The sequence below is a fragment of the Macaca thibetana genome, chromosome 15 (assembly GCF_024542745.1).
Source record: "Macaca thibetana thibetana isolate TM-01 chromosome 15, ASM2454274v1, whole genome shotgun sequence".
Taxonomy (NCBI): Eukaryota; Metazoa; Chordata; class Mammalia; order Primates; family Cercopithecidae; genus Macaca; species Macaca thibetana.
In genome coordinates, this window is record NC_065592.1 from 39,693,925 (window position 1) to 39,718,605 (window position 24,681).

The 24,681-nt window shown below is 39.7% G+C and overlaps 1 protein-coding gene across 12 annotated transcripts in view; it reads right to left on the minus strand.

Annotated features, from left to right (window-relative positions):
* The window catches only part of INVS (inversin), a 321,952-nt gene that overhangs the window by 102,059 nt on the left and 195,212 nt on the right, over positions 1-24,681 (minus strand). For 10 of the 12 annotated variants that reach the window (XM_050761486.1, XM_050761485.1, XM_050761483.1 and 7 more), the window contains 2 exons: positions 13,095-13,268; positions 9,549-9,716 (listed from right to left, as the gene is read on the minus strand). In XM_050761486.1, the coding sequence (XP_050617443.1) occupies positions 9,549-9,716; positions 13,095-13,268 (342 nt within the window). Of the gene's footprint in view, positions 1-9,548; positions 9,717-11,646; positions 11,855-13,094; positions 13,269-24,192; positions 24,282-24,681 lie in introns of those variants that run through there. The other 2 variants (XM_050761488.1, XM_050761490.1) reach the window with 2 other exon arrangements.

The following is a 24,681-nucleotide window of genomic DNA, read 5'->3' on the forward strand; positions in this document are numbered from 1 at the left end:
AGCCTACTGCATTTTTCCCTTATGGTTATGAAAGACATTTCACTGCTATTTTAACTTGCAGTTCATTTATGAATGGGGTTGAGATTTTTCAATCATGTGTTTATTAGTGATTCAGTTTGATATGTCTGTAAATGGACAGTTCAAAACGTTAATTAATTTTTCGACTGGATCTCTGTAGCAGGCATTATGAAAATTACCAGGCAGATTTGAAAAGGAACCAAATAGAACTTTTAGAAGTGAAAAATTTAATCACTAAGATTAAAGGTTCAATGGATAGGGTAAACAACAGGTTGGACTTATTTGAAGACTTAGAAAACTGGAAGACAGATCTGATGTTATTACCCAGAATGCAGCAGAAAGAGACAAGGAGATGAGAATATAAAAGAGAAGTTAAAAGACATGGAGGATTAGATAAAATGCCGTAAAATATATATAATTGGAGACCCTAAAGGCAAGAGTAAAGAGAATGAAGGAGAGGTGATATTTAAGGATAACAGCTATACATGTTTGACAGAACTGAGATACAATAATTAGAATGTATACCAAACAGGATTTTTTAAAAAGGTCACACCTAGACACACTGTAGTAAAACTGTAGAATGCCAAACAAAGAGTAAAATATAAAAGCAGCCTGAGAGAAAAGATACATCATGCATAAAGAAATGACATACCAATAACAGACTCCTTAAGAGCAATAATAAAAGGCAGAAAGTAGCAAAATACTATGCTGAAAGAGCTGAGAAAAATAGATTCCCAGGACTATGTATACAGGATAATCTTTTTTTTTTCCAAGAGGCATACATTCTTAACAATTAAAAAGAGAGAGTTGGCTGGGGGTTGTGGCTCATGCCTGTAATCCCAGCACTTTGGGAGGCTGAGGCAGGTGGATCACTTGAGGCCAAGAGTTCGAAACCATTCTGGCCAACATGGTGAAACTCTGTCTCTACTAAAAATATAAAAATTATCTGTGCAGTGTGGCGTGCGCCTGTAGTCCCAGCTACTCAAGAGGATGAGGCAGGAGAATCACTTGAATCCAGGATGCGGAGGTTGCAGTGAGCTGAGATCACACCACTGCACTCCAGCCTGTGACAGCACAAGGCTCTGTCCCAAAAAAACAAAAAACTAAAAACAAACAAACAAACAAAACCAGAGACAGTTGACCACCGAAAGATCTATACTAAAGAGAGTCAAGAGGATAACTCAGCAAGATGGCTGAATAGGAACAGCTCTGGTCTGCAGCTCCCAGTGAGGCCAACGCAGAAGGCGGGTGATTTGTGCATTTCTAACTGTGGTGCCCAGTTCATCTCATTGGGACTGGTTAGACAGTGGGTGCAGCCCACAGATGGTGAGCAGAAGCAGGGTAGGGCGTTGCCTCACCTGGGAAGCGCAAAGGATCAGGGAACTCCCTCCCCTAGTCAAGGGAAGCCGTGAAGGACAGTGCCATAAAGGACTGTGCTATCCAGCCCAGATACTACACTTTTTTCATGGTGTTTGGAACCAGCAGACTAGGAGATTCCCTAGGGTGCCTACAGCACCAGGGCCCTGGGTTTCAAGCACCAAACTGGGTGGCCGTTTGGGCAGACACTGAGCTAGCTTCAGGAGTTCTTTTTCATACCCCAGTGGCGCCTGGAACCCCAGGGAGATAAAACTGTTCACTCCTCTGGAAAGGGGGCTGAAGCCAGGGAGCCAAGTGGTTTTGCTCAGCAGGTCCCACCTCCCTGGAGCCCAGAAAGCTAAGATCCACTAGCTTGAAATTCTCACTGTCAGCACAGCAGTGTGAAGTCAACCTGGGATGCCTGAGCTTGGTGGGGGGAGGGGCGTCACCATTACTGAGGCTTGAGTAGGCTGTTTTCCCCTCACAGGGTAAACAAAGCCTCCAGGAAGTTTGAACTGGGCAAAGCCCACCACAGCACGGCAAACCACTATAGCCAGACTGGCTCTCTAGATTCTTCCTCTCTGGGCAGGGCATCTCTGAAAGAAAGGCAGCAGTTCCAGTTAGGGGCTTAGAGATAAATCTCCCATCTCCCTGGGACAGAGCACCAGGGAAGGGGTGGCTGTGGGCACAGCTTCAGCAGACTTAAATGTTCCTGCCTGCCTGCTCTGAAGAAAGCAGCAGATCTCCCAACAGAGTGCTCGAGCTCTGCTAAGGGAAAGACTGCCTCCTCAAGTGGGTCCCTGACCCCTGTGCCTCCTCTCTGGGAGACACCTCCCAGCAGGGGTCAGCAGACACCTCAGAGAGGAAAGCCCTGGCTGGAATCGAGCAGGTGCCCCTCTGGGACGAAGCTTCCAGAGGAAAGAACAGGCAGCAATCTTTACCGTTCTGCAGCCTCTGCTGGTGATACCCATGCAAACAGGGTCTGGAGTGGACTTCCAGTGAACTCCAGCAGACGTCTAGAAGAGAGGAAAACTAACAAACAGAAAGCAATAACATTAACATCAACAAAAAGCATACCCACACAAAAATCCCATCCAAAGGTCATCAGCATCAAAGATCAAAGGTAGATAAATCCAGGAAGATGAGGGAAAACCTGTGCAAAAATGCTGAAGATTCCAAAAACCAGAATGCCTCTTCTCCTCCAAAAGGTCACAAGTCCTTGCCAGCAAGGGAACAAAAATGGACAGAGAATGAGTTTGAGGAATTGACAGAAGCAGGCTTCAGAAGGTGGGTAATAACAAACTCCTCCAAGCTAAAGGAGCATGTTCTAACCCAATGCAAGCAAGCTAAGAACCTTGATAAAAGATTATAGGAACTGCTAACTAGAATATCCGTTTTGTATAAGAACATAAATGACCTGATGGAACTGAAAAACACAGCACGAGTACTTCGTGAAGCATACACAAGTATCAATAGCCGAATCGATCAAGTGGAGGAAAGGATATCAGAAATTGAAGATCAACTTAATGAAATAAAGCATGAAGACAAGGTTAGAGAAAAAAGAATGAAAAGGAATGAACAAAGCCTCCAAGAAATATGGGACTATGTGAAAAGACCAAACCTACGTTGGTGTACCTAAAAGTGACGAGGAGAATGGAACCAAGTTGGAAAACACAATTGAGGATATTATACAGGAGAACTTCCCCAATCTAGCAAGACAGGCCAACATCCAAATTCAGGAAACACAGAGAACACCACTAAGATACTCCTCAAGAAGAGCAACCCCAAGATACATAATCATCAGATTCACCAAGGTTCAAATGAAGAAAAAAAATGTTAAGCGCAGCCAGAGAGAAAGATCAGGTTACCTTGAAAGGGAAACCCATCAGACTAACAGCGGATCTCTCTGCAGAAACCCTACAAGCCAGAAGAGAGTGGGGGTCAATATTCAACATTCTTAAAGAAAAGAATTTTCAACTCAGAATTTCATATCCAGCCAAACTAAGTTTCATAAGTGCAGGAGAAATAAAATCCTATACAGATAAGCATATGCTGAGGGATTTTTGTCACCACCAGGCCTGCCTCACAAGAGCTCCTGAAGGAAGCACTAAATATGGGAAGGAAAACCTGGTACCAGCCACTGCAAAGAGATACCAAAATATAAAGACCAACAATATTATGAAGAAACTATCAACTAATATACAAAATAAGCAGCTAGCATCATGATGACAGGATCAAATTCATACATAACAATATTAACCATAAATGTAAATGGGCTAAATGCTCCAATTAAAAGACAAAGGCTGGCAAACTGGATAAAAAGTCAAGACCCACTGGTGTGCTGTATTCAGGAGACCCATCTCATGTGCAAAGACACACGTGTGTGCAAAGACACACATAGGCTTAAAATAAAGGGATGAAGGAAGATTTACCAAGCAAATGGAAAGAAAAAAAAAAGCAGGGGTTGCAATCCTAATCTCTGATAAAACAGACTTTCAACCAACAAAGATCAAAAAGACAAAGAAGGGAATTCCATAAAGGTAAAGGGACCAATATAACAAGAAGAGCTAACTATCCTAAATTTATATGCATCCAATATAGGAGCACCCAGATTCATAAAGTAAGTTCTTCGAGACCTACAAAAAGACTTACACTCCCACACAATAATAGTGGGACACTTTAACACTCCACTGACAATATTAGACAGATCAACGCAACAGAAAATTAATAAGGATATTCAGCACTTGAACTCCGCTATGGATCAAGTGGACCTAATAAACATCTACAGAACTCTCCACCCCAAATCAACAGAATATACATTCTTCTCAGCACCACATCACACTTTTTCTAAAATTGACCACATAATTGGAAGTAAAACCTCCTGAGCAAACGTAAAATAATGGAAATCATAACAAATAGTCTCTTAGACCACAGTGCAATCAAATTAGAACTCAGGATTAAGAAACTCACTCAAAACCACACGACTACCTGGAAACTGAACAACCTGCTCCTGAATGACTACTGAGCAAATAATGAAATTAAAGCAGAAATAAATAAGTTCTTTGAAACCAATGAGAAAAAAGACACAAGGTACCAGAATCTGTGGGACACAGCTAAAGAAGTGGTTAGAGGGAAATTTACAGCACGAAATGCCCACAGGACAAAATGGGAAAGATCTAAAATTGACACCCTAACATCACAATTAAAAGAACTAGAGAAACAAGAGCAAACACATTCAAAATCTAACAAAAGACAAGAGATAACTAAGATCAGAGCAGTACTGAAGGAGATAGAAACACGAAAAACCCTTCAAAAAATCAATGAATTCAGGAGCTGGTTTTTTGAAAAGACTAACAAAATAGACCACTAATAAAGAAGAAAAGAGAGAATTAAATAGACACAATAAAAAATGGTAAGGGGATATCACCACTGACCCCACAGAAATACAAACTACCATCAGAGAATACTATAAACACTTCCATGCAAATAAACTGGAAAATCTTGAAGAAATGGATAAATTCCTGGACACATACACTCTCCCAAGACTAAACCAGGAAGAAGTTGAATCCCTGAATAGACCAATAACAGGTTCTGAAATTGAGGCAGTAATTAATAGCCTACCAACCAATAAAAGTCCAGGACCAGACAGATTCACAGCTGAATTTTACCAGAGGTACAAAGAGGAGCTGGTACCATTCCTTCTGAAACTATTCCAATCAATAGAAAAAGAGGGACTCCTCCCTAACTCATTTTATGAGGACAGCATCATCCTGAAACCAAAACCGGCAGAGACACAAGAAAAAAAGGAAATTTCAGGCCAGTATCCCTGGTCAACATCAATGCAAAAATCCTCAATAAAATACTGGTAAACCGAAACCAGCAGCATATCAAAAAGCTTATCTACCATGATCAAGTTGGCTTCATCCCTGGGATGCAAGGCTGGTTCAACATATGCAAATCAATAAATGTAATCCATCACATAAACAGAACCTATGACAAAAACCACATGATTATCTCAATAGATGCAGAAAAGGCCTTCGATAACATTCAACACCCCTTCACACGAAAACCAATCAATAAAATAGGTATTGAAGGAACATATCTAAAAATAATAAGAGCTATTTATGACAAATCCACAGCCAATATCATAATGAATGGGCAAAAGCTGGAAGCATTCCCTTTTAAAACTGGCACATGACAAGGATACCCTCTCTCACCACTCCTATTCAATATAGTATTGGAAGTTCTGGCCAGGGCAATCAGGTAAGAGAAATAAAGGTTATTCGAATAGGAAGAGAGAAAGTCAAATTGTCTCTGTTTGTAGATGACATGATTGTGTATTTAAATAACCCCATCATCTCAGCCCAGAAACTCCTTAAGCTGATAAGCAGCTTGAGTAAAGTCTCAGGATACAAAATCAATGTGCAAAAATCACAAGCATTCCTATACACCAATAACAGACAGAGAGCAAATCATGAGTGAACTCCCATTCACAATTGCCACAAAGAGAAATAAAATATCTAGGAACACAACTTACAAGGGATGTAAAGAACTTCTTCACGTTGTAGTTCCCTGAAGGAGAACTACAAACCACCGCTCAAAGAAATAAGAGAGGACACAAACAAATGGAAAAACATTCCACGCTCATGGACAGGAAGAATCAATATTGTGAAAATGGCCATACGGCCCAAAGTAATATATAGATTCAATGCTATTTCCATCAAGCTACCATTGACTTTCTTCACAGAATTAGAAAAAAACTATTTTAAATTTTGTATGTAACCAAAAAAGAGACCGTATAGCCAAGATAATCCTAAGCAAAAAGAACAAAGGTGGAGGCATCATGCTACCTGACTTCAAACTACAATACAAGGCTACAGTAACCAAAACAGCATGGTACTTGTACCAAAACAGATATATAGACCAATGGAACAGAACAGAGGCCTCAGAAATAATGCCACACATCTACAACCATTTGATCTTTGACAAACTTGACAAAAACAAGCAATGGGGAAAGGATTCTCTATTTCATAAATGGTGTTTGGAAAACTGAAACTGGACCCCTTCCTTATATCTTATACAAAAATTAACTCAAGATGGATTAAAAACTTAAACATAAGACCTAAAACCATAAAAACACTAGAAGAAAACCTAGGCAATACCATTCAGGACATAGGCATGGGCAAAGACTTCATGACTAAAATACCAAAAGCAATGGTAACAAAAGCCAAAATTGGCAAATGGGATCTAATTCAACTAAAGAGTTTCTGCACAGCAAAAGAACTATCATCAGAGTGATAGAAGAGGCAACCTACAGAATGGGACTTACAGGTCCCTATAGACATGGGACCTACAGGGACCTACAGACAGACAGAATGGGACCTACAGGACCTATAGACAGAACAGGCAACCTACAGAATGGGAGAATATTTTTTGCAATCTATCCATCTGATAAAGGACTAACATCCAGAATGTACAAGGTACTTAAACAAATTTACAAGAGAAAAAACAACTCCATCAAAAAGTGGGCAAAGGATATGAACAGGTACTTCTCAAAAGAAGACATTTATGCAGCCAATAAACATATGAACAAAAGCTCATCATCACCGGTCATTAGAGAAATGCAAATCAAAACCACAATGAGATACCATATCATGCCAGTTAGAATGGCAATCATTAAAAAGTCAGGAAACAACAGATGCTGGAGAGGATGTGGAGAAATAGGAATGCTTTCATACTGTTGGTGGAGGGTAAATTAGTTCAACCATTGTGGAAGACAGTGTGGTGATTCCTCAAGGATCTAGAACGAGAAATACCATTTGACCCAGGAATCCTATTACTGGGTATATACCCAAAGGATTATAAATCATTCTACTATAAAGACACATACACACATATGTCTATTGCAGTATTATTTACAATAACGAAGTCATGGAACCAACCCAAATGCCCATCAATGATAGACTGGATAAAGAAAATGTGGCACATATATACCATGGAATACTATGCAGCCATAAAAAAGAAGGAGTTCATGTTCTTTGCAGAACTCATGGATGAAGCTGGAAACCATCATTCTCAGCAAACTAACACAAGAACAGAAAATCAAACACTGCATGTTCTCACTCATAAGTGGGAGTTGAACAATGAGAACACATGGACACAGGGAGGGGAACATCACACACTGGGGCCTGTTAGGGGGTGGGGGACAAGGGGAGGGATAGCATTAGGAGAAATACCTAATGTAGATGACAGGTTGATGGGTGCAGCGAACCACCATGGTATATGTATACCTATGTAACCAACCTGAACGTTTTGTACCTGTATCCCAGAACTTATAGAATAATTTTAAAAAAGAATCTAAGAACTATATTTCAGGATGTAAAATAATAGCTTTAGAAGGAAAATTTCAGATACAAAAAAATGCAGAGCTAAGCATTGCATATACAAAATAATAATACTTTTAGCATCAGAGGTTGTAAAAAACGATTAAAAAATACTTTAAAGTATAGTTTGTGTGTTAAAAACAAATATGACTAACTATTGGACTACAAAAACATGTAACTTAGAAGCTGAGACAGAGGGAGTAGAAAATCTCAAAGAATCAACTGATATTCAAAATAAATAAGGAGTTTAGCGAATTAGTTAGATACATAATCAATGATCAAAAATATCAACTGCATTCCTATACACCTATAACAACCAGTTAAATATATATCCTAGATATGTTCAAATATGTCAATGCAGCACTGTTTGTAAATAACAAAAAACTGGAAACAAAGTATCAATAACAGAATGAATATTGTGTGGCTTATTCATAAGATGGAATCCTATATAGCAGTAAAAATTAAAATATCACTTTTACATGCAGCAACATAGATAAAATCATCAGTGGTCAGGCACGGTGGCTCACGCTTGTAATCCCAACACTTTGGGAGGCCGAGGCAGGTGGATCACGAGGTCAGGAGGTCGAGACCATCCTTGCCAACATGGTGAAACCCCATCTCTACTAAAAATACAGAAATGAGCCAGGCATGGTGGCACACGCCTGCAGTCCCAGCTACCTAGGATGTTGAGGCAGGAGAATTGCTTAAACCTGGGAGACGGAGGCTGCAGTGAGCCAAGATCATGCCACTGCACTCCAGCCTGGGTGACAGAGCAAGACTCCGTCTCAAAAAAAAAAAAAAAATTCACCAGCATAAGGTTGAGCGAGAAAAGGGTATTGCAAAAAACAAAACAAAACAAAAACAAAAACATGCAATATAATTCCTTGTATATCAAATCAAAAACGTTAAAAACTGAGCAATATATTGTTTAAGGATACAAATAAATGTGGTAATGGAAATCAGGGGAATGATAAACACAAGACTGAAGACAGTTGTTGCCTCTGTGAAAGGAGAGAGTAGAATGAGACTGAGAAGTACTCCACTCAGAGGACCTAAAAGGTAATGGTAATATACTTTTTTTTTTTTTGAGACGGAGTCTTGCTCTGTCGCCCAGGCTGGAGTGCAGTGGTACGATCTCGGCTCACTGCAAGCTCCACCTCCTGGGTTCACGCCATTCTCCTGCCTCAGCCTCCCGAGTAGCTGGGACTATAGGCGCCCGCCACCACGCCCGGCTAATTTTTTGTATTTTTAGTAGAGACGGAGTTTCACCGTGTTAGCCAGGATGGTCTCGATCTCCTGACCTTGTGATCCACCCGCCTCGGCCTCCCAAAGTGCCGGGATTACAGGCGTGAGCCACCACGCCCAGCCTGGTAATATACTTTTTCTTAAACTTGATAGTGAGTACATAAGTATTTGTTGTTTCATTATTATTTATATTTTACATGTATTTTGCTGATACTTATGTCTATTCACCATTTAATAAAAACAGTATGAAACAAAGTAAGGAAATAACTATAAATTCAGGGAAGTAGTTGCTGGGGTACAGGAATGAGCATGGCATAGGGGGAATGAATGCATTTAAAAACTGGGACATAGGAAACCTCTATGTGGTCTTAAATAGTGGTACTGAAATGTTCTACTTCTTGGGGGATGGGTCCATATGTCTGTTATATTCTTTTGCTTAATAATTTACTTGTATGTCAAATACATGCTTTTGTATATATTGAATAATTCATAATAAAAATTTTTCTTAAAAAGGCCATTCAGGTCTAGCAGTACCATTCAACTCACCAGAATGCATCTCACTGTGTGAACAGCACTTGGATCTTTATGGTTGGCTGCCCAGTGAAGTGGGATCTTGCCTTCAACATCAGGAATCCCAATGTTAGAATCATGCTTGATGAGCAGTTTCACGTGCTCAGGGTTATTGTAGTAGGCACTCCAATGCAGAGCTGTTTGCTGCAAAATCGAGAGGTTCTCAGAATAACCACAGTAACAACAACTAACTTTCCCCAAGCTTTTACTATGGGACAGGCACTGTTACAAGAGTTTTATACAGTAGTTCCCCTGTATCTTTGGTTTCACTTTTCATGATTTCAGGTCTCTGTGTTCAACCAAAGTCTAAAAATATTAAATAGAACATTCCAGAAATAAACAATTTATAAGTTTTAAATTGTGTGCCATTCTAAATAACATGATGAAAGAGTGCTTCATCCCATCCCATCCTACCTGGGACACAAATCTTTCCTTGTTCAGCACATCCCCACTGTAGACATTCCCTGCCAGTTAGTCACCTAGCAGCCAACTCAGATATCCCATTCATTGTCACGATATTAGATTCACAGTGCTTGTGTTCAAGTCATCCTTCTTTTACTTAATGGCCCCAAAGCTCACAATTATTGATACTGGTGATTCAGATATGCCAAAGAGCAGCTATAAAGTGTTTCCTTTAAGTGAAAAGGTTAAAGCTCTCAATAAGAAAAATTTGTTGAGTTTGCTAAGCTCTGTGGTAAGAACAAATCTATCTGTGAAACTGTAAAGAAGGAAGAAGAAATTCATGATTTTGCTGTTGCATACCAAACTGCAAAAATTATGGCCATAGTGCCTGATAAGTGCTTAGTTAAGATGGAAAAAGTACTAAATTTGTGGGTGGAAGACATGAACAGAAATGTGTTCCTATTGACGGGAATTGGGTTTGACACTATCTGCAGTTTCAAGTATCCATTGGGGGTGTTGGAATATATTTCCTTTGAACAAGGGAGACTATTGTCTATTTAATTGCATGCAGTCATCTTACTACTCCTGGGAGACAAGTATGTTTTTAAATTTGCATGTGATTGATGAGGAAACAGCACATGGAACCTAAGTAATCTGCTCAGGGACATAAAGGAAGTAAGTGGCTGAACTGAGATTTTAACCCTCGCAGTCTGACTCCAGAATCTGACCTCTTAGTCATGACAGTTATTTAGTTCAGCTGGTACTGATAACACAGAGAAAGAGAAAGCGGCCCAGTCATTTAGAAATAATCATCAACAAAGTAAGTGATGATCTTGATAATGCACATCTGGTTATCACCAAGGACCTTAAGAACTTGATAGGATGTTTTGAATTTTAATATCTATAAAAAATCCATGCATATGCATCTGGAATCCATTCCATATATCAGAAGATACATTTTAATTTAACTACAATTTTAGAGGATAAATTATTAGACCCAGTTATTGCTGAAAAGATACATTTTGAAAATACAGCAGTACTTGCTTTTGTCAACCTAAATAACAACGTCTCTCTAAAAGAAAATAATGTTTGGCCAGGTGCAGTGGCTCATGCCTGTAATCTCAGCACTTTGGGAGATCGAGGCGGGTGGATCACTTGAGGTCAGGAGTTCGAGACCAGCCGGGTCAACATGGTGAAACCCCTTCTCTACTAAAAATACAAAAATCAGTCGGGTGTGGTGGTGCATGCCTGTAATCCCAGCTACTCAGGAGGCTGAACCATGAGAATCGCTTGAACCCGGGAGGTGGAGGTTTCAGTAAGCCGAGGTCATAACACTACATACCAGCCTGGGCGATAGAAAAAGAAAAAAAAGAAAGAAAATCACGTTTATTTGGTATCTGGTAGTAGGATGTTGTTAAACTGTGTACTCAAGTAAAGGAAGACAAAAGTTTATAAAAGAAAAATGAGGAGGATTACATAATTGTTTTCAAATGATGATCCTTGGCTACAAAGATCAATCACAAAGATAATGCCAGTGCAAGGTTGGAAGGGCAGTTGCTGGGCAAATGTCTTTGAAGAAGTAATTTTTGTGTAAGGTTATGATGGCCTTTGTGCAAGGCTGTGGTTTTTGCACAGTGTGTGATTTTTTTTTTTTTTTTTAAATCAGACTTACAAGCACGAGAATCCTCTCTTTATGGCCTTCCCTGGCTCTGTCAGGTTTTGTTGTTGTTGTTTTAAACAGAAAGAACTCCATTTTGATTTTGACAATGTTCACACTTTATTTCAGATAAAAGTTAAAAATGATCATCTTGAATTTGTTGAAGTTGCTTTAAAATCTCTTCTGCTGTTCTCATCAACATACTTCTATAAGACTGGCTTCCCTATTAGAAGAATTATTAAGAAAAAATGTAAGAACTGTTTAAATTTTTATCAGCCCTCATGAGTAGCACTGTCAGCAGTCCAATCTACAATTAGATAATTTAATGAGCAGGAACCAAGCCCACCTGTCACATTAAAAACTTTAGAAACTGACATACCTGGTATTCCTTCAAGATGTACCTATAGGCATTTAATATGAACAGTCACTATTTAACCTATTACTTTTGCTTACTAACAACTGCAGATTTTTTAAAAGCCGCAAGTATAATAGCATTTACTAACTGCCTATAACCACATCTTCAATAAACAACATGTAATTCCTTTCTTTTCCTATGTTATACTTGTTCTGATTCTATTTACTGAAATTTAATACTATGCTGAACCTAACAGTAATCCTATTATCCTTTTTCCATACATATAAAAACTGGGGCACAGAGGAGTTAAGCAATTTGCCCAAGGATACAGAACAAGTTAAGTGGTGGATTCTGGGTTGAAACCCAGGAAGTTTGATACCAAAGTGTAGGCCACTAAACCATTATGCACTTAGGATATTGCCATGGGCATTTGGCCATCATGAGTCTAACCACTTATAGTAACTGTTATGACTCCCTGTCAAATGTTGGGTTTTGGAGTTAAGGCAGGACTGGACTTTTTTTTTTTTTGAGACAGAGTCTCACTCTGTCACCCAGGCTGGAATTCAGTGGCACTATCTGGGCTCACTGCAACCTCTGCCTCCCAGGTTCAAGTGATTCTCATTCCTCAGCTTCCTGAGTAGCTGGGATTACAAGTGCACACCACCATGCCCGGCTAATTTTTGTAGTTTTAGTAGAGACAAGGTTTCACTATGTTGGCCAGGCCAGTCTTGAACTCCTGACCTCAGGTGATCCACTTGCCTTGGCCTCCCAGAGTGCTGTGATTTCAGGCATGAGCCAATGTGCTCGGCTGACAGGACTAGATCTGAAGTCTAGTTCTGCCACTTGCATCTTGGGCAAAATTTTAATCTTCCTGAGCTTCAGTTTTTCCATCTGTAAAAAGGAGATGATACTACCTAACATACATGGTTGCTGAGAGGATTAAACGACAGAATTGAAGTGAAACACTTCCCTGAGATGTATGGAGATTTGGAATTGTTCTACCATGTATATATGTGGTAATTTAGGCCTTCTTCCTTGAAATTTCACATCATAAAAGGAAGCATTTGCTTTCTGGTCTTATTAGTGTTCGATTTTGAGTATCCATTACCTTGTTTTTATCCTGTGTATCCACTTCTCCTGGTGCCATAAACTTCAGCAGAAGTGCCAAACACTTAGGGCTCCTGTGCCGGGTAGTCAAGTGCAAAGGAGTCATCTCTTCCAGATCCTTTTGCATCCAGTTTGCTCTGCGTGTAAGTAAGAGTTTCACGAAACGATAATTTCCCTAAATAAAAAACAAGATATGATAAGAAACAAATGTACTATGGGGTCAAATTTTTTTTTTTTATTTTAAAATGTTTTAAGTATGTTAATTAATCTCCTAGAGTAATAACATTCAGAGAAATTGATAAAGAAAAATGCTTGTAATTCCACTATACTCAGATATCAATTGTTTTATTTTTTTCATGTTTCCTTCCAAGAACTTTCTTCATGAATATAATTCACATAGTGGCTGGTCAATATTTTATTGCAAATAAAAGCAACATGTTTTATTTAACCAGTCTATTATTGTTAACATCTAGAATATTTTAATATTTTATTTTGTAGAAAATGCTTCAATGTACATCTTTTTTCATATTTTTTTTCTTAATTTTTTCACAAGAATAAATTATCAGGAACCAAATTGTTGGGTCAAAGACATTTGCACATTTTACAGTGTTTGGTGTATTTTCCAAATTGCTATCTAACAGCAGCAATGTGTAGGTGTATTAGTTACAGCACATTTTGACCAACATACTACCTATTATTTATACTCAAAGTATAATAATGTGAAATAAGCAGAGATGTTAAATCCTAATTTACAGGTGAGGAAACTGAGATTCAAAGAAGTTAAATGTTTTGTTCAGGGCCCTCTGGTTAATAAGGGAAGGATGATTAGTTTTCTTAAAGAGAGCTGTTTATGGGTACAACTAAGGTAGAAGCAGCTTATTCAAAGTTTGGATACCAGACTCATATGGTCACCTAAATGCCAACTCAGAAGTCATGGCAGGCCCATCCACTTGCAGGCAGTACTCTCTACGTCAGTTAAATCCTCCAATCTGGTAGAATCAACCCACCTCAGGAAAGAAGCAGGCCAGGCGCAGTGGCTCATGCCTGTAATCCCAGCACTTTGGGAGGCTGAGGTGAGTGGATCACGAGGTCAGGAGTTCAAGACTAGCCTGGCCAACATGGTGAAACCCTGTCTCTACTAAAAATATAAAAATTAGCCAGGCGTGGTGGCAGGCCCCTGTAATCCTAGCTACTCGGGAGGCTGAGGCAGAGAATTGCTTGAACCCAGGAGGCAGAGGTTGCAGTGAGCCGAGATCACACCACTGTATTCCAGCCTGGGTGACAGAGCGGGACTCCATCTCAAAAAAAAAAAAAGAAAGAAAGAAAGAAAGAAGCTTAGCTACAAGGGCCACAGCAAGAGTGTTAATGAGCCAGGCCAACCATTACATAGTAAGTTTGTGTAACATGGGAACTTTGAACAAAATAAGACTCTAAAAATTGTTCTTCTGGGCTCTTTTCTCAGGTCTAGTTCCTCATTTTTACTTCCAGTTGGAGGTTTCTATGTGCTTGGTACCTCAGATATTTCAAGGGCAGTGGGACCAAATAGTATTGCTTGATCAAGTTCTCGGCCTACTTCGTGCCTATTTATCTCTCCCTATTCAGAGGATAATGGCAGGCAGGATTATTTGTCCATTTGTCATCCTTAACCTTGTTAGAAGTGGGCCCTTTTAGCATGATAATGCATTGATGTTCTCCTATGAGGGACTATCAATATCAGTAAGGAAGACTTTTTTTTTTTTTTGAGACGGAGTCTCGCTCTGTCGCCCAGGCTGGAGTGCAGGGGCGTGATCTCTGTTCACTGCAAGCTCCGCCTCCCAGGTTCACGCCATTCTCCTGCCTCAGCCTCCCGAGTAGCTGGGACTACAGGTGCCCGCTACCATGCCCGCTAATTTTTTGTATTTTTTAGTAGAGGCGGGGTTTCACTGTGTTAGCCAGGATGGTCTTGATCTCCTGACCTCATGATCCGCCCGCCTCAGCCTCCCAAAGTGCTGGGATTACAGGCGTGAGCCACCGCGCCCGGCCTGGAAGACATTTTTTAATCAAGCAGACCACCCACTGTGAAGAATGTGCAGCTCTACAGCAAGCTTGTCCAAACCGTGGCACCCGCGTTGCATGCGGCCCAGAATGGCTTTGAATGTGGCCCAAAAAAATTCGTAAAGTTTCTTAAAACATTATGAGATTTTTTGAGTTTTTTTTTTTTTTTTCTCATCAGTTATTGTTAGTGCTAGTGTATTTTATGTGTAGTCAAAGACAATTCTTCTTCCAATGTGGCCCAGGGAAGCCAAAAGATTGGACATCCCTGCCGTAAGGCAAGATTACTAGAGTGACAGTGAGGTGCACAAGGACTACTGAGAACTAACTTCTTGCCCACAGGGGCAGAGATGGGACTGACTCAGTCCACCACAGGGGCAGAGATAAGAGAAGATAAGAAAGACTATGGCTAGGAAAGAGGATCTGTAGACTGTCTATATTAGATGGGAAGACTTAGAATAGGTGGAAAAGCCAACGGACTCTAATGGATATTTCCTCTCAGAGAGGCTTCCCTTGATGACCCTAAATAGAACTTACTTTGTTATTCTTTATTCTAGTACCTATTCATTTCCTTCACAGTACTTTTCTCAGTTTGTAACTACATATATATTTGTTTGTTTCTCTTCTGTGTGAGCTCCCTCACAAACTGTAAGCTCCATGAAGGCAGAGATCATGTTTTATTGATCCCTGTGCCCAGCATAGTTCCTGGCACAGAATAGGTCCCTAATAAATATTACTTGAAGAAATGAGTAAAGAAGAAGAAATGAAATATCCTCTAGAGGTTTTTGTTTTCATTTAAAAATTCTTATTTACAAGCCTGGTCATGGTGGCTCATGCCTGTAATTCCAGCACTTTGGGTGGCCGAGACGAGCAGATCACGGGAGTTTCAGACCAGCCTGGCCAATATGGTGAAATCCTGTCTCTACTAAAAATACAAAAAAAATTAGCTGTGTGTGGTGGTGCAAGCCTGTGGTCCCAGCTACTCGAGAGGGTGAGGCATGAGAATCTTGAACCCAGGAAATGGAGGTTCCAGTGAGCTGAGATTGCACCACTGCACTCCAGCCTGGGTGACAGAGTGACACTCTGTCTCAAAAAAAGAATTAAAAATAAATAAATAAATAATAATAAAAATTCTTATTTACAGTTGCTATATTAGATCATAACAGCTAAGAATCTTAATTCTCAAATACCTGGTATTTGGTTATTCTTACTTTTTAATGTTTCATTTTTCTGAGCTTCATTAATAGTGTACATCATTTATCTGGACTTCTCATTTGATTTGATGTCAGTTCTTGAGAAGGAAGACGCTAAAATTTCCTCAAGAGGGCACCCTGCTCTAAATTTCTTGCCATCTTTTCTTTGAAAAAAAAGTGTCCAGGAAAAACAAATCCGTGTGACACTTCATACCGAAAAATAAAGTTTGACCTTTCTGAACATAACATTTCAAATATTACAGAATAATTCATCACGACCTTTTAAAGATACTCAATCAGACAGTCATTTTGATTGTGAAATTACAGGAAAAGGGAAGGAGAAGAAGGAAACTAGTATATGTTGGTGGGGGTAACGACAGAGTTACAGACACAGTACTTGGTGTATTTACACTTTACATTATTCTGAGGACTCTACCCTCACAAGACACAGTGCAACCCAGTAATGATATTTACTCATTCATTCATTCATTCATTCAACAAACATTCATTGAGCCTTGTTATGAAGCAGATAACAGTACAATGTTTGTACTTCATTTTACTTACTACAAAGCTCTTTAACATAATTTCATCTTTGTTTCTCACAGAAGTATCATCGAAAATTTTCACAGATTAAATAAACTATCCTCCTATGCCTCTATTTTCTTATATATAAAACAGGGGCAATAATGGTACCTGAAATTATTATGCATATGAAATGAGATAAATGATATTTGTAAAAGTTCTTAGAACAGTGCACAAAGCAAATGCTCAGATGTTTGCTATTATTATAAATAGTTTTCCAGTGTGGAGTATTCAACAAAACAGATGGTCAGATAGAACCAAGAATGGCCCATGATAAAGGGCATGCAGATAGAAAGATCTGATTGTAATATACACAGTTCAGCTGGTGATTAAGAACCAAGATTATGAAAAGGTAAAAGTAAAAATAGTTAGAAGGTTATAAATAGAGTAGTTCCCCTTTATCTGCTGGGGATACATTCCAAGATCCCCAGTGAATATATGAAACTGCAGATAGCACCAAACCCTCTATATACACTATTTTTTTCCTATACACACATATCTATGGTAAAGTTTAATTTATAAATTAGGCACAGTAAAAGATTAACAATAACTAATAATAAAATAGAACAATTATAATAATATACTGTAAGAAAAGTTATGTGAATGTGGTCTCTTTTTCTCAAAATACCGTAGTATTTTTAGACCATGGTTGACCACAGTAAATGAAATCACAGAAAGCAAAACCATGGATAATGGGGAATCACAGTAGTGGTTTTTCTGATTTTTTTTACACTGAGAAAGATGTCTATATTCCGCTTACAGATAATGATAATACAGGACCAACAAAGGCATAGCCAATAGGAATTTAGCAGGTACCCTGGGGAGGAGTCAGCTATATGATAAGGCCAGCATCTCCTATTTCAAATGACAGAGACCCATCAGATATTATCTATGAAGACTGGACTAGAAACAATATAATTTACCTGGACCAAGGCCAACCTGTTTGTTCTCCTAAACAAGCAACTGGTTGGACACAGTGGCTCACACCTGTAATCCTAGCACTTTGGGAGGCCGGGGTGGGAAGATCACTTCTGCCCAGGAGGTCAAAGCTGCAGTGAGCCATAATTATGCCACTGCGCCCCGGCCTGGGTATCAGAGAAGACCTTGTCTCAAAAAAAGAAAAAAAAAAAAAAACCAAATTGTATGCAAATTCAGTCTTTGGGAATGAGCAGAAGGGACAGAGAACTTTAAGTGCTAGAATCAGGAGAATATTTCTAGTATCAATGGAACAGAGGAAGATACTAGTTTAAGGCAGCACGCTAATTTGACAACCCTCTGAAGGTTGTGTGACCCTTCAGACCCATGTTATAGGCTACATTGCTTCCTGTAAAACCTTCTCATTATAGAAAGTCTAAATACTTCCTCAATATTTCTTGAACTGAGGAGTTCTCATGTTTTTGAGAATATGCTTATAATGCGAATACTTTCTGGAGGATTTGGAAGTTAATCTATTTTTTTGGGTGGAGGGGACAGAGTCTCGCTCTGTCGCCTAGCTGGAGTGCAGTAGCACAATCTCAGCTCACTACAACCTATGCCTCCAGGGTTGAAGCAATTCTCCTGCCTCAGCTTCCTGAATAGCTGAGATTATAGGTGCCTGCCACCATGCCTGGTAAATCAGGGTTTCGTCATGTTGGCCAGGCTGGTCTCAAACTCCTGACCTCAGGTGATCTGCCTGCCTTGGCCTCCCAAAGTGCTGGGATTACAGGTGTGAGCCACTGAGCCTGGCCTGGAAGTTAATCATTTAATATAACCTGTTAGAGCTATACAGAAACTGATCCTGTTGGGAGGACTGTTTGCTTTAGGGTCTGCTTTTATAATTTTGGAGTGGAAATAGTATAGGGTGAAGGAGATCATAGATCAAAAGAGTACATATGCTTAAGAAAATTCTGATGGTAGGTAAGCAGAAGTAAGGGAGCTGAAGTTACAGGATGGTCTTGATTTAGTTATTTAAAAGGATGTTACGCTGCTATGATCAGGTCCATCATGCTTCTGAAATGTGAAAACATTTCCTAATATCTCTGAAACAGTGAATAATTTTTTTTTTCATTAGGTGGTCATAATTTTCATCTAAATCTTCCTGTAATTAACACCAAGAGCTTCTTTTGTCGGTCACATAAAGATTATGACACTTTCCAAATGACATTCTCCAAATGTATGAAAAGGGTGAAAGAGAATGAAAAGTTCTCTGACCCAGAGAATAGCACTTGAAATGAATCTGGGAAACAAATTAGCCCAAAATGTGAATTTTAACTTTATATTTGTGTCTGTCCAGTTCTCTTAAGATGAACTCCTTTTTTTTTTTTTTTTTTAAAAAAAAGCATATAGTTATTTAATGGTAATAACAACGATATGGAGATTTTGAGCAAAATATTTTGGTATTTTGCTTTAGATTTTTCATTTTTATGTAATAAAACCTAACAGATAAAGTTAATACTTCTTTTGTGTCCCCAATTCCATTATCTTCTCTCCCTCTTTGGAGACTACTATCCTGAATTGGGTGTTTATCATTCCAATGAATGTTTTTCCACTTCTATTTAATACAAACATATATATATCCATAAATGACATAGTATTGTTTTACATATTTTCAATCTTTGTATAAATGGTATTGCAAGAATTGTGTCATTTTTTACTCAAGGCAGTATTTTTCAGATTTATTCATGTTGCCTGGGTTCATACATTTTCACTGGAATAAGTATGTTATATGAAAATAATATATTTATTCTTTTATAGAGGAATATTTAGCATGTTTCTCATTTTTCACAATTATAAACAATATTGTAATGAATATCTTCATACATATCTCCTGGTAAGTACATAAGAATTTCTGAAACTTCTGGGTTGAGATTGCTCTCTAAAATAGCTACTCCAAGTTAACATTTGTAACAATAATGTATGAGTTCCTGTTTCTCCACATCCTTAGCATACTTTGTTTTGTCAAACTTGCAAATTTTTGCCAATCTGATGGTTATAGTTTTTTGTTTTGTTTTTTAATAGAAGGGGTCTTGCTATAGCTTGCCCAGGCTGAACTCAACTCTTGGGCTCAAGCGATCCTACCACCTCAGCCTCTCAAGTAGCTGGGGCTACAGGTGTGCACCACTCTGTGCCTGGCTTACAGTTGGGTTTTGCTGTGCATTTCCCGAATTGAGGTGGAACGTTTTTACATGTTTGTTGGATATTTGTTTCTTTTGTAAATAGCCTTCTTGTGTTGTAACTCATTTCTGAACTTGGCTATTTGTTTTTTTGTTTGTTTGTTTTTGTTTTGTTTTTTTTTGAGACGGAGTCTCGCTCTGTCGCCCGGACTGGAGTGCGGTGGCCGGATCTCAGCTCACTGCAAGCTCCGCCTCCCGGGTTTACACCATTCTCCTGCCTCAGCCTCCCGAGTAGCTGGGACTACAGGCGCCTGCCACCTTGCCCGCCTAGTTTTTTGTATTTTTTTAGTAGAGACGGGGTTTCGCCGTGTTAGCCAGGACGGTCTCGATCTCCTGACCTTGTGATCTGCCCGTCTCGGCCTCCCAAAGTGCTGGGATTACAGGCTTGAGCCACCGCGCCAAGCCGGCTATTTGTTTTTTTCTTACTGATCTACAGGAGTTCTTTATGTATTCTGGATACTAATTCTTGGTTGGTTTTGCAAATATTTTCTCTGTGTGGCTTATCTTTTTGCTTTCTTTATGCTCTCCTACTAGCAATGAATTCATAATCTGAATAATATTGTTTGCTTTGTTAGCATTAGATTTCTTCAAATATTTTGAAATTTTGTCTGCAGGTTCATTTTTGCTTTTCATTTGTTTGCTTTGTTTTCCTTTTTTCTCCTTGTTGACACATACAGCATCTTCCACCCAGCTCCTAGTCCATTATAACAATCTGGTCTTACACAGATCTCCTGGAGCCCTATCTCCAGTGATATTAGGGATGTCACAATTACTATCAGTGAGCTAGTGAGTAGCTTCCTGACCTGAGGCTTGGATGGTGTCTTGTTTCTGCCATTTCTCTAGACAAACAGCCTCCTCTAAGGTTGTAGCCTCATAGTGAGGCAAAGAATATTCCAAAATTCTAAGAATTTTCTTGCCCTTTGCACAAAAATCACCACCTTTTAATCAGTGAAAAGGAAGGAGGCATCTTCCTGAACCCTATTCCGAAATCATATTCTACAGGACTGCTGTTTATTCCCAGTAAGTGCTTTTATTATTAACTTCTAGACAATTGGCAGCTGATCCTCAAAATATTCTGGATCCCACCTCTACATTTTTTCCCAAAATGGCTACCATATTTTCTATATCTATCTCCCTAGGGCCTTTGCTATTTGCTTCCTCTTCAGCTGAGATAATTACTTTAGCAGATTTCAATGCCCAAGACTTGACTAAAACTGTCTACAGTGACCTCTCTCCCCACTGGAGTACTGAAGAGGCCAGATGTTTTCCCAAAACCAATACTTTGAGACCTACATGTTTTCCAATTAATTTCTTTGCATTCTTGTTCTCTCTGTGTCCCCAGTGCTTATATTTTCTGGCACTGTACTTGGAGAGAAAAACAAATGCTCACTATGTATACAAATGTTCACCATATTTTTTTGTTCATTTACAAATTGGTATATAATTTTGGCCTAGAAAAATAACTATATTTATAATAGCACACACAAATTTAAAGTAGGTACTCTGTCATAGTTCATTTTAAATCCTAACTATATTATATACCCAAAATACATTACCTAAAATTGAAATGGAAAAATAGAAACATGATTTGTTATTAATTCTAATGATAGCTATATAATTATGTATTTATAAACTCTTAAGGCATTTACTGTATTAATTTTTAAAAAGAATTACTATCCCTAGGAAGTATATAGGTCACAAATATCAGTAATTTCATTATATCAAACTTTTCTGTAGTGGTTGCAGACACAAATCAGTTTTGGAAATACCACAATAGTGCTGGGAGAGGCAATCTGCCCTGAGCCATGAGTGTCCCTGAACGTACTAATTGGGTATGCCAATAATGCAAAAGCTTGACTCCTCTTTACTGGGACCATTTTTCAGAGTGGGGTTTGCAGTGAGCAATCTTGAGTGATGAGGTAATGTCACCCACTGGGGCAAAGAAGCAGCAGGTTTGCTTACTACTCTATTTACTAACAGCTGGAGATTCCCAAAATTTAGCAGTCTTTAGATGTCATGCAAACCCACTGTGTGCTGGGCCCATCCGAGTCCTCTATATTGCCCCCATAATCCTTGGAGGGGAGGGAAACTGATGCAAACAGATAAGTACTCCTAGCTATGCCATTAGTAATAATACTTTTTGTCTCTGATGGGAGTCTTGTGTCTTCTGCCAGCATCTGCAGCTAACTTATTACCTTGTAAATAGGGTTAATTAAATGCCAGAACTGACAAGACAGTAAAAGATGATAGGATGCTGACAGGGACATAGTTTTCCTTTCTTTTTTCTTTTCTTTTTTCTTTTTCTTTTTTCTTTTTTTTTTTGAGACAGAGTCTCATTCTGTTGCCCAGGCTGGAATGCAGTGGCACGATCTCGGCTCACTGCAACCTCTGCCTCCCGGGTTCAAGCAATTCTTGTGCCTCAGCCTCCTAAGTAGCTGTGATTATAGGTGTGTGCCCTCACGCCTGGCTAATTTTTGTATTTTTAGTAGAGATGGGGTTTCACCATGTTGGCCAGGCTGGTCACGAACTCCTGACCTCAAGTGATCTACTCACCTCGGCATCTCAAAGTGCTGGGATTACAGGCGTGAGCCACTGCGCCTGGCTGGAGAGACACAGTTTTCTTGAGGAGTAAGGACAAGAACCCTAGAGGCCCATTCTCAGGTATACTCAGGTTCAATGATGAGAAGACCCCCTGAGACCATGCCCAGGTGGTGGGCAAGGTTAAGGGGCAAGTGACCCCAATATTCTCTCTGTTAATGAGTCTGAATGGTGAGAGGTGGGATTAAAGCAAGCCACCCAAATACTGCCTTTGTCTTTGCTCACCTTCCTCTGGGCAGGCAAAAGAAGGAATAGTACATGACCATGGGGGCAGCAAGCTGAAAGACCATGTGGTTGTGGCTGCTGGGTCAAGAAATCTCCAAAACAGAAACAAATGGAGAGAACAATGAAGATCTTGCTATTTGACATGGAACTTTAGGTGGGCTGAAAATATTAGAAGTTCATTTGGTTGAGACATGAGTGAGCAGCTGCTCAAAAGTGAATGTGAATGCAAAACCTTGCCTAATAGGACAGAGTCAACTGTCCTATGTATCTGATTCCCGCTGCAGCCTGACTTATTTGGCAGTGAGGACAAAGCACTGGGTATAGAGGTGGCCACTGTCTGAAGCAAAGCTGCTGGCTGCTTAATGGTCCCTTAAATGCCTCGGCCTGGTTTACTGATGCTTTGGCTAAGTTAAAACCTGACGGTGTCCAGTAGGGGGCAGTAGCTGTCCAACCTCAATGATAGCTCCAGGAGACTGAGTGGTAATGACCAGTTAGCCCAGTGGGCTGAAATGAAAAGCCATCACCCTTACCTTAGGCAATACTCCCAAAGACTAGCCATATTTTTACTGATTCTTGGTCTGCTAACAGTACTGTAGTCACCTAGTCTGCCACTTGGAAGACTACAGTTGGTAAATTAAAGATATTCCTGTTTGGGGCCACAAACTAGAAACAAATTGTGGCCAATCAGATACTTTAGGTCACTCACGTAGATACCCACAGTAACAGTAAGGGCCTGCTTTCTGATAAGACCAACTGGAATCAAGTCGCTGAACAAGTCTGCATTGCCTGGTCACTGGAATTTGCCACTAGGATCCATCATCGCACTAGAAAAGGCAATGAATCCACCACAATAGACTGGATACAAGTAAAAAGTATGTTTTTCATGCAGAAGATACCACTGCATACCAGACTTATGTATCTTGCTAAGCTGGCCTAGTTTTCTTGTGGTGAAGGAGTCCACATTACATGGAGGATTGCCCTTGCCCCTTCCCAGCAGGGACCTCTGTCACCTCCTCTTGGGTTCACCTCGTGCCTTTCCACCATAGACATTTTTCAGGTTATGGTGTTGCTGCTGCACCACATGGAGTCACTGCTCCAGTCTGATTAGCCTATTCAAGCCATAGCACTGAGGACCATGTTTCGGGGTTCCTAGATCTTCTATAGTCTGACCATGATATGCCTAACAATGAGCCAATAGTTACGTATTTAACGGACATTCCATGCTCCCTACTATCCTCAGGTATTTGGAATTGTTGAGCGCTTGGAATGGTCTTCTTGAAAATCAACTCAAAAAGATTTCTGGTTCCACCTCTCTTACCTCCTCCTGGTCCAACACTCTTGTATGAAGCAGTTTGCTTACTAACTGTGGCCACCTTCAGAAAGGGTTCATTTCATCCTTGTAGCCTCCTGGGAAATAATCAGGACAAAAGGAGTGGGGGATTATACACATCTATTTTGAAAATCTGGGATTCTACCTGGCCCAACCCTGGTTATCATGCTTCTTTCATTTTCCCAAAAGCAATCTTAGGCTGGTTTGTTTCATATATCCCTTGGGTGGCAGCCAGCCAAAAGGGGGCTTAGAGATTCAAGCCTAATTCTGGTTTACCCACCTGGATTCATTTTGTTCAACTGATATGGTCCCAGATCATAAATATCCATAATGATCATCTGATTGAGTGCCCTGCTCACTGAGTCCTTCTATAGTGGTCCACATAGGCCAAAATGGAAGACATAATAGGTTTCTACATTTGTCCCATATGCACTCTTACCCTTCTACAAGGTATGGGCGCAAGTAAGGGCAGTTGGA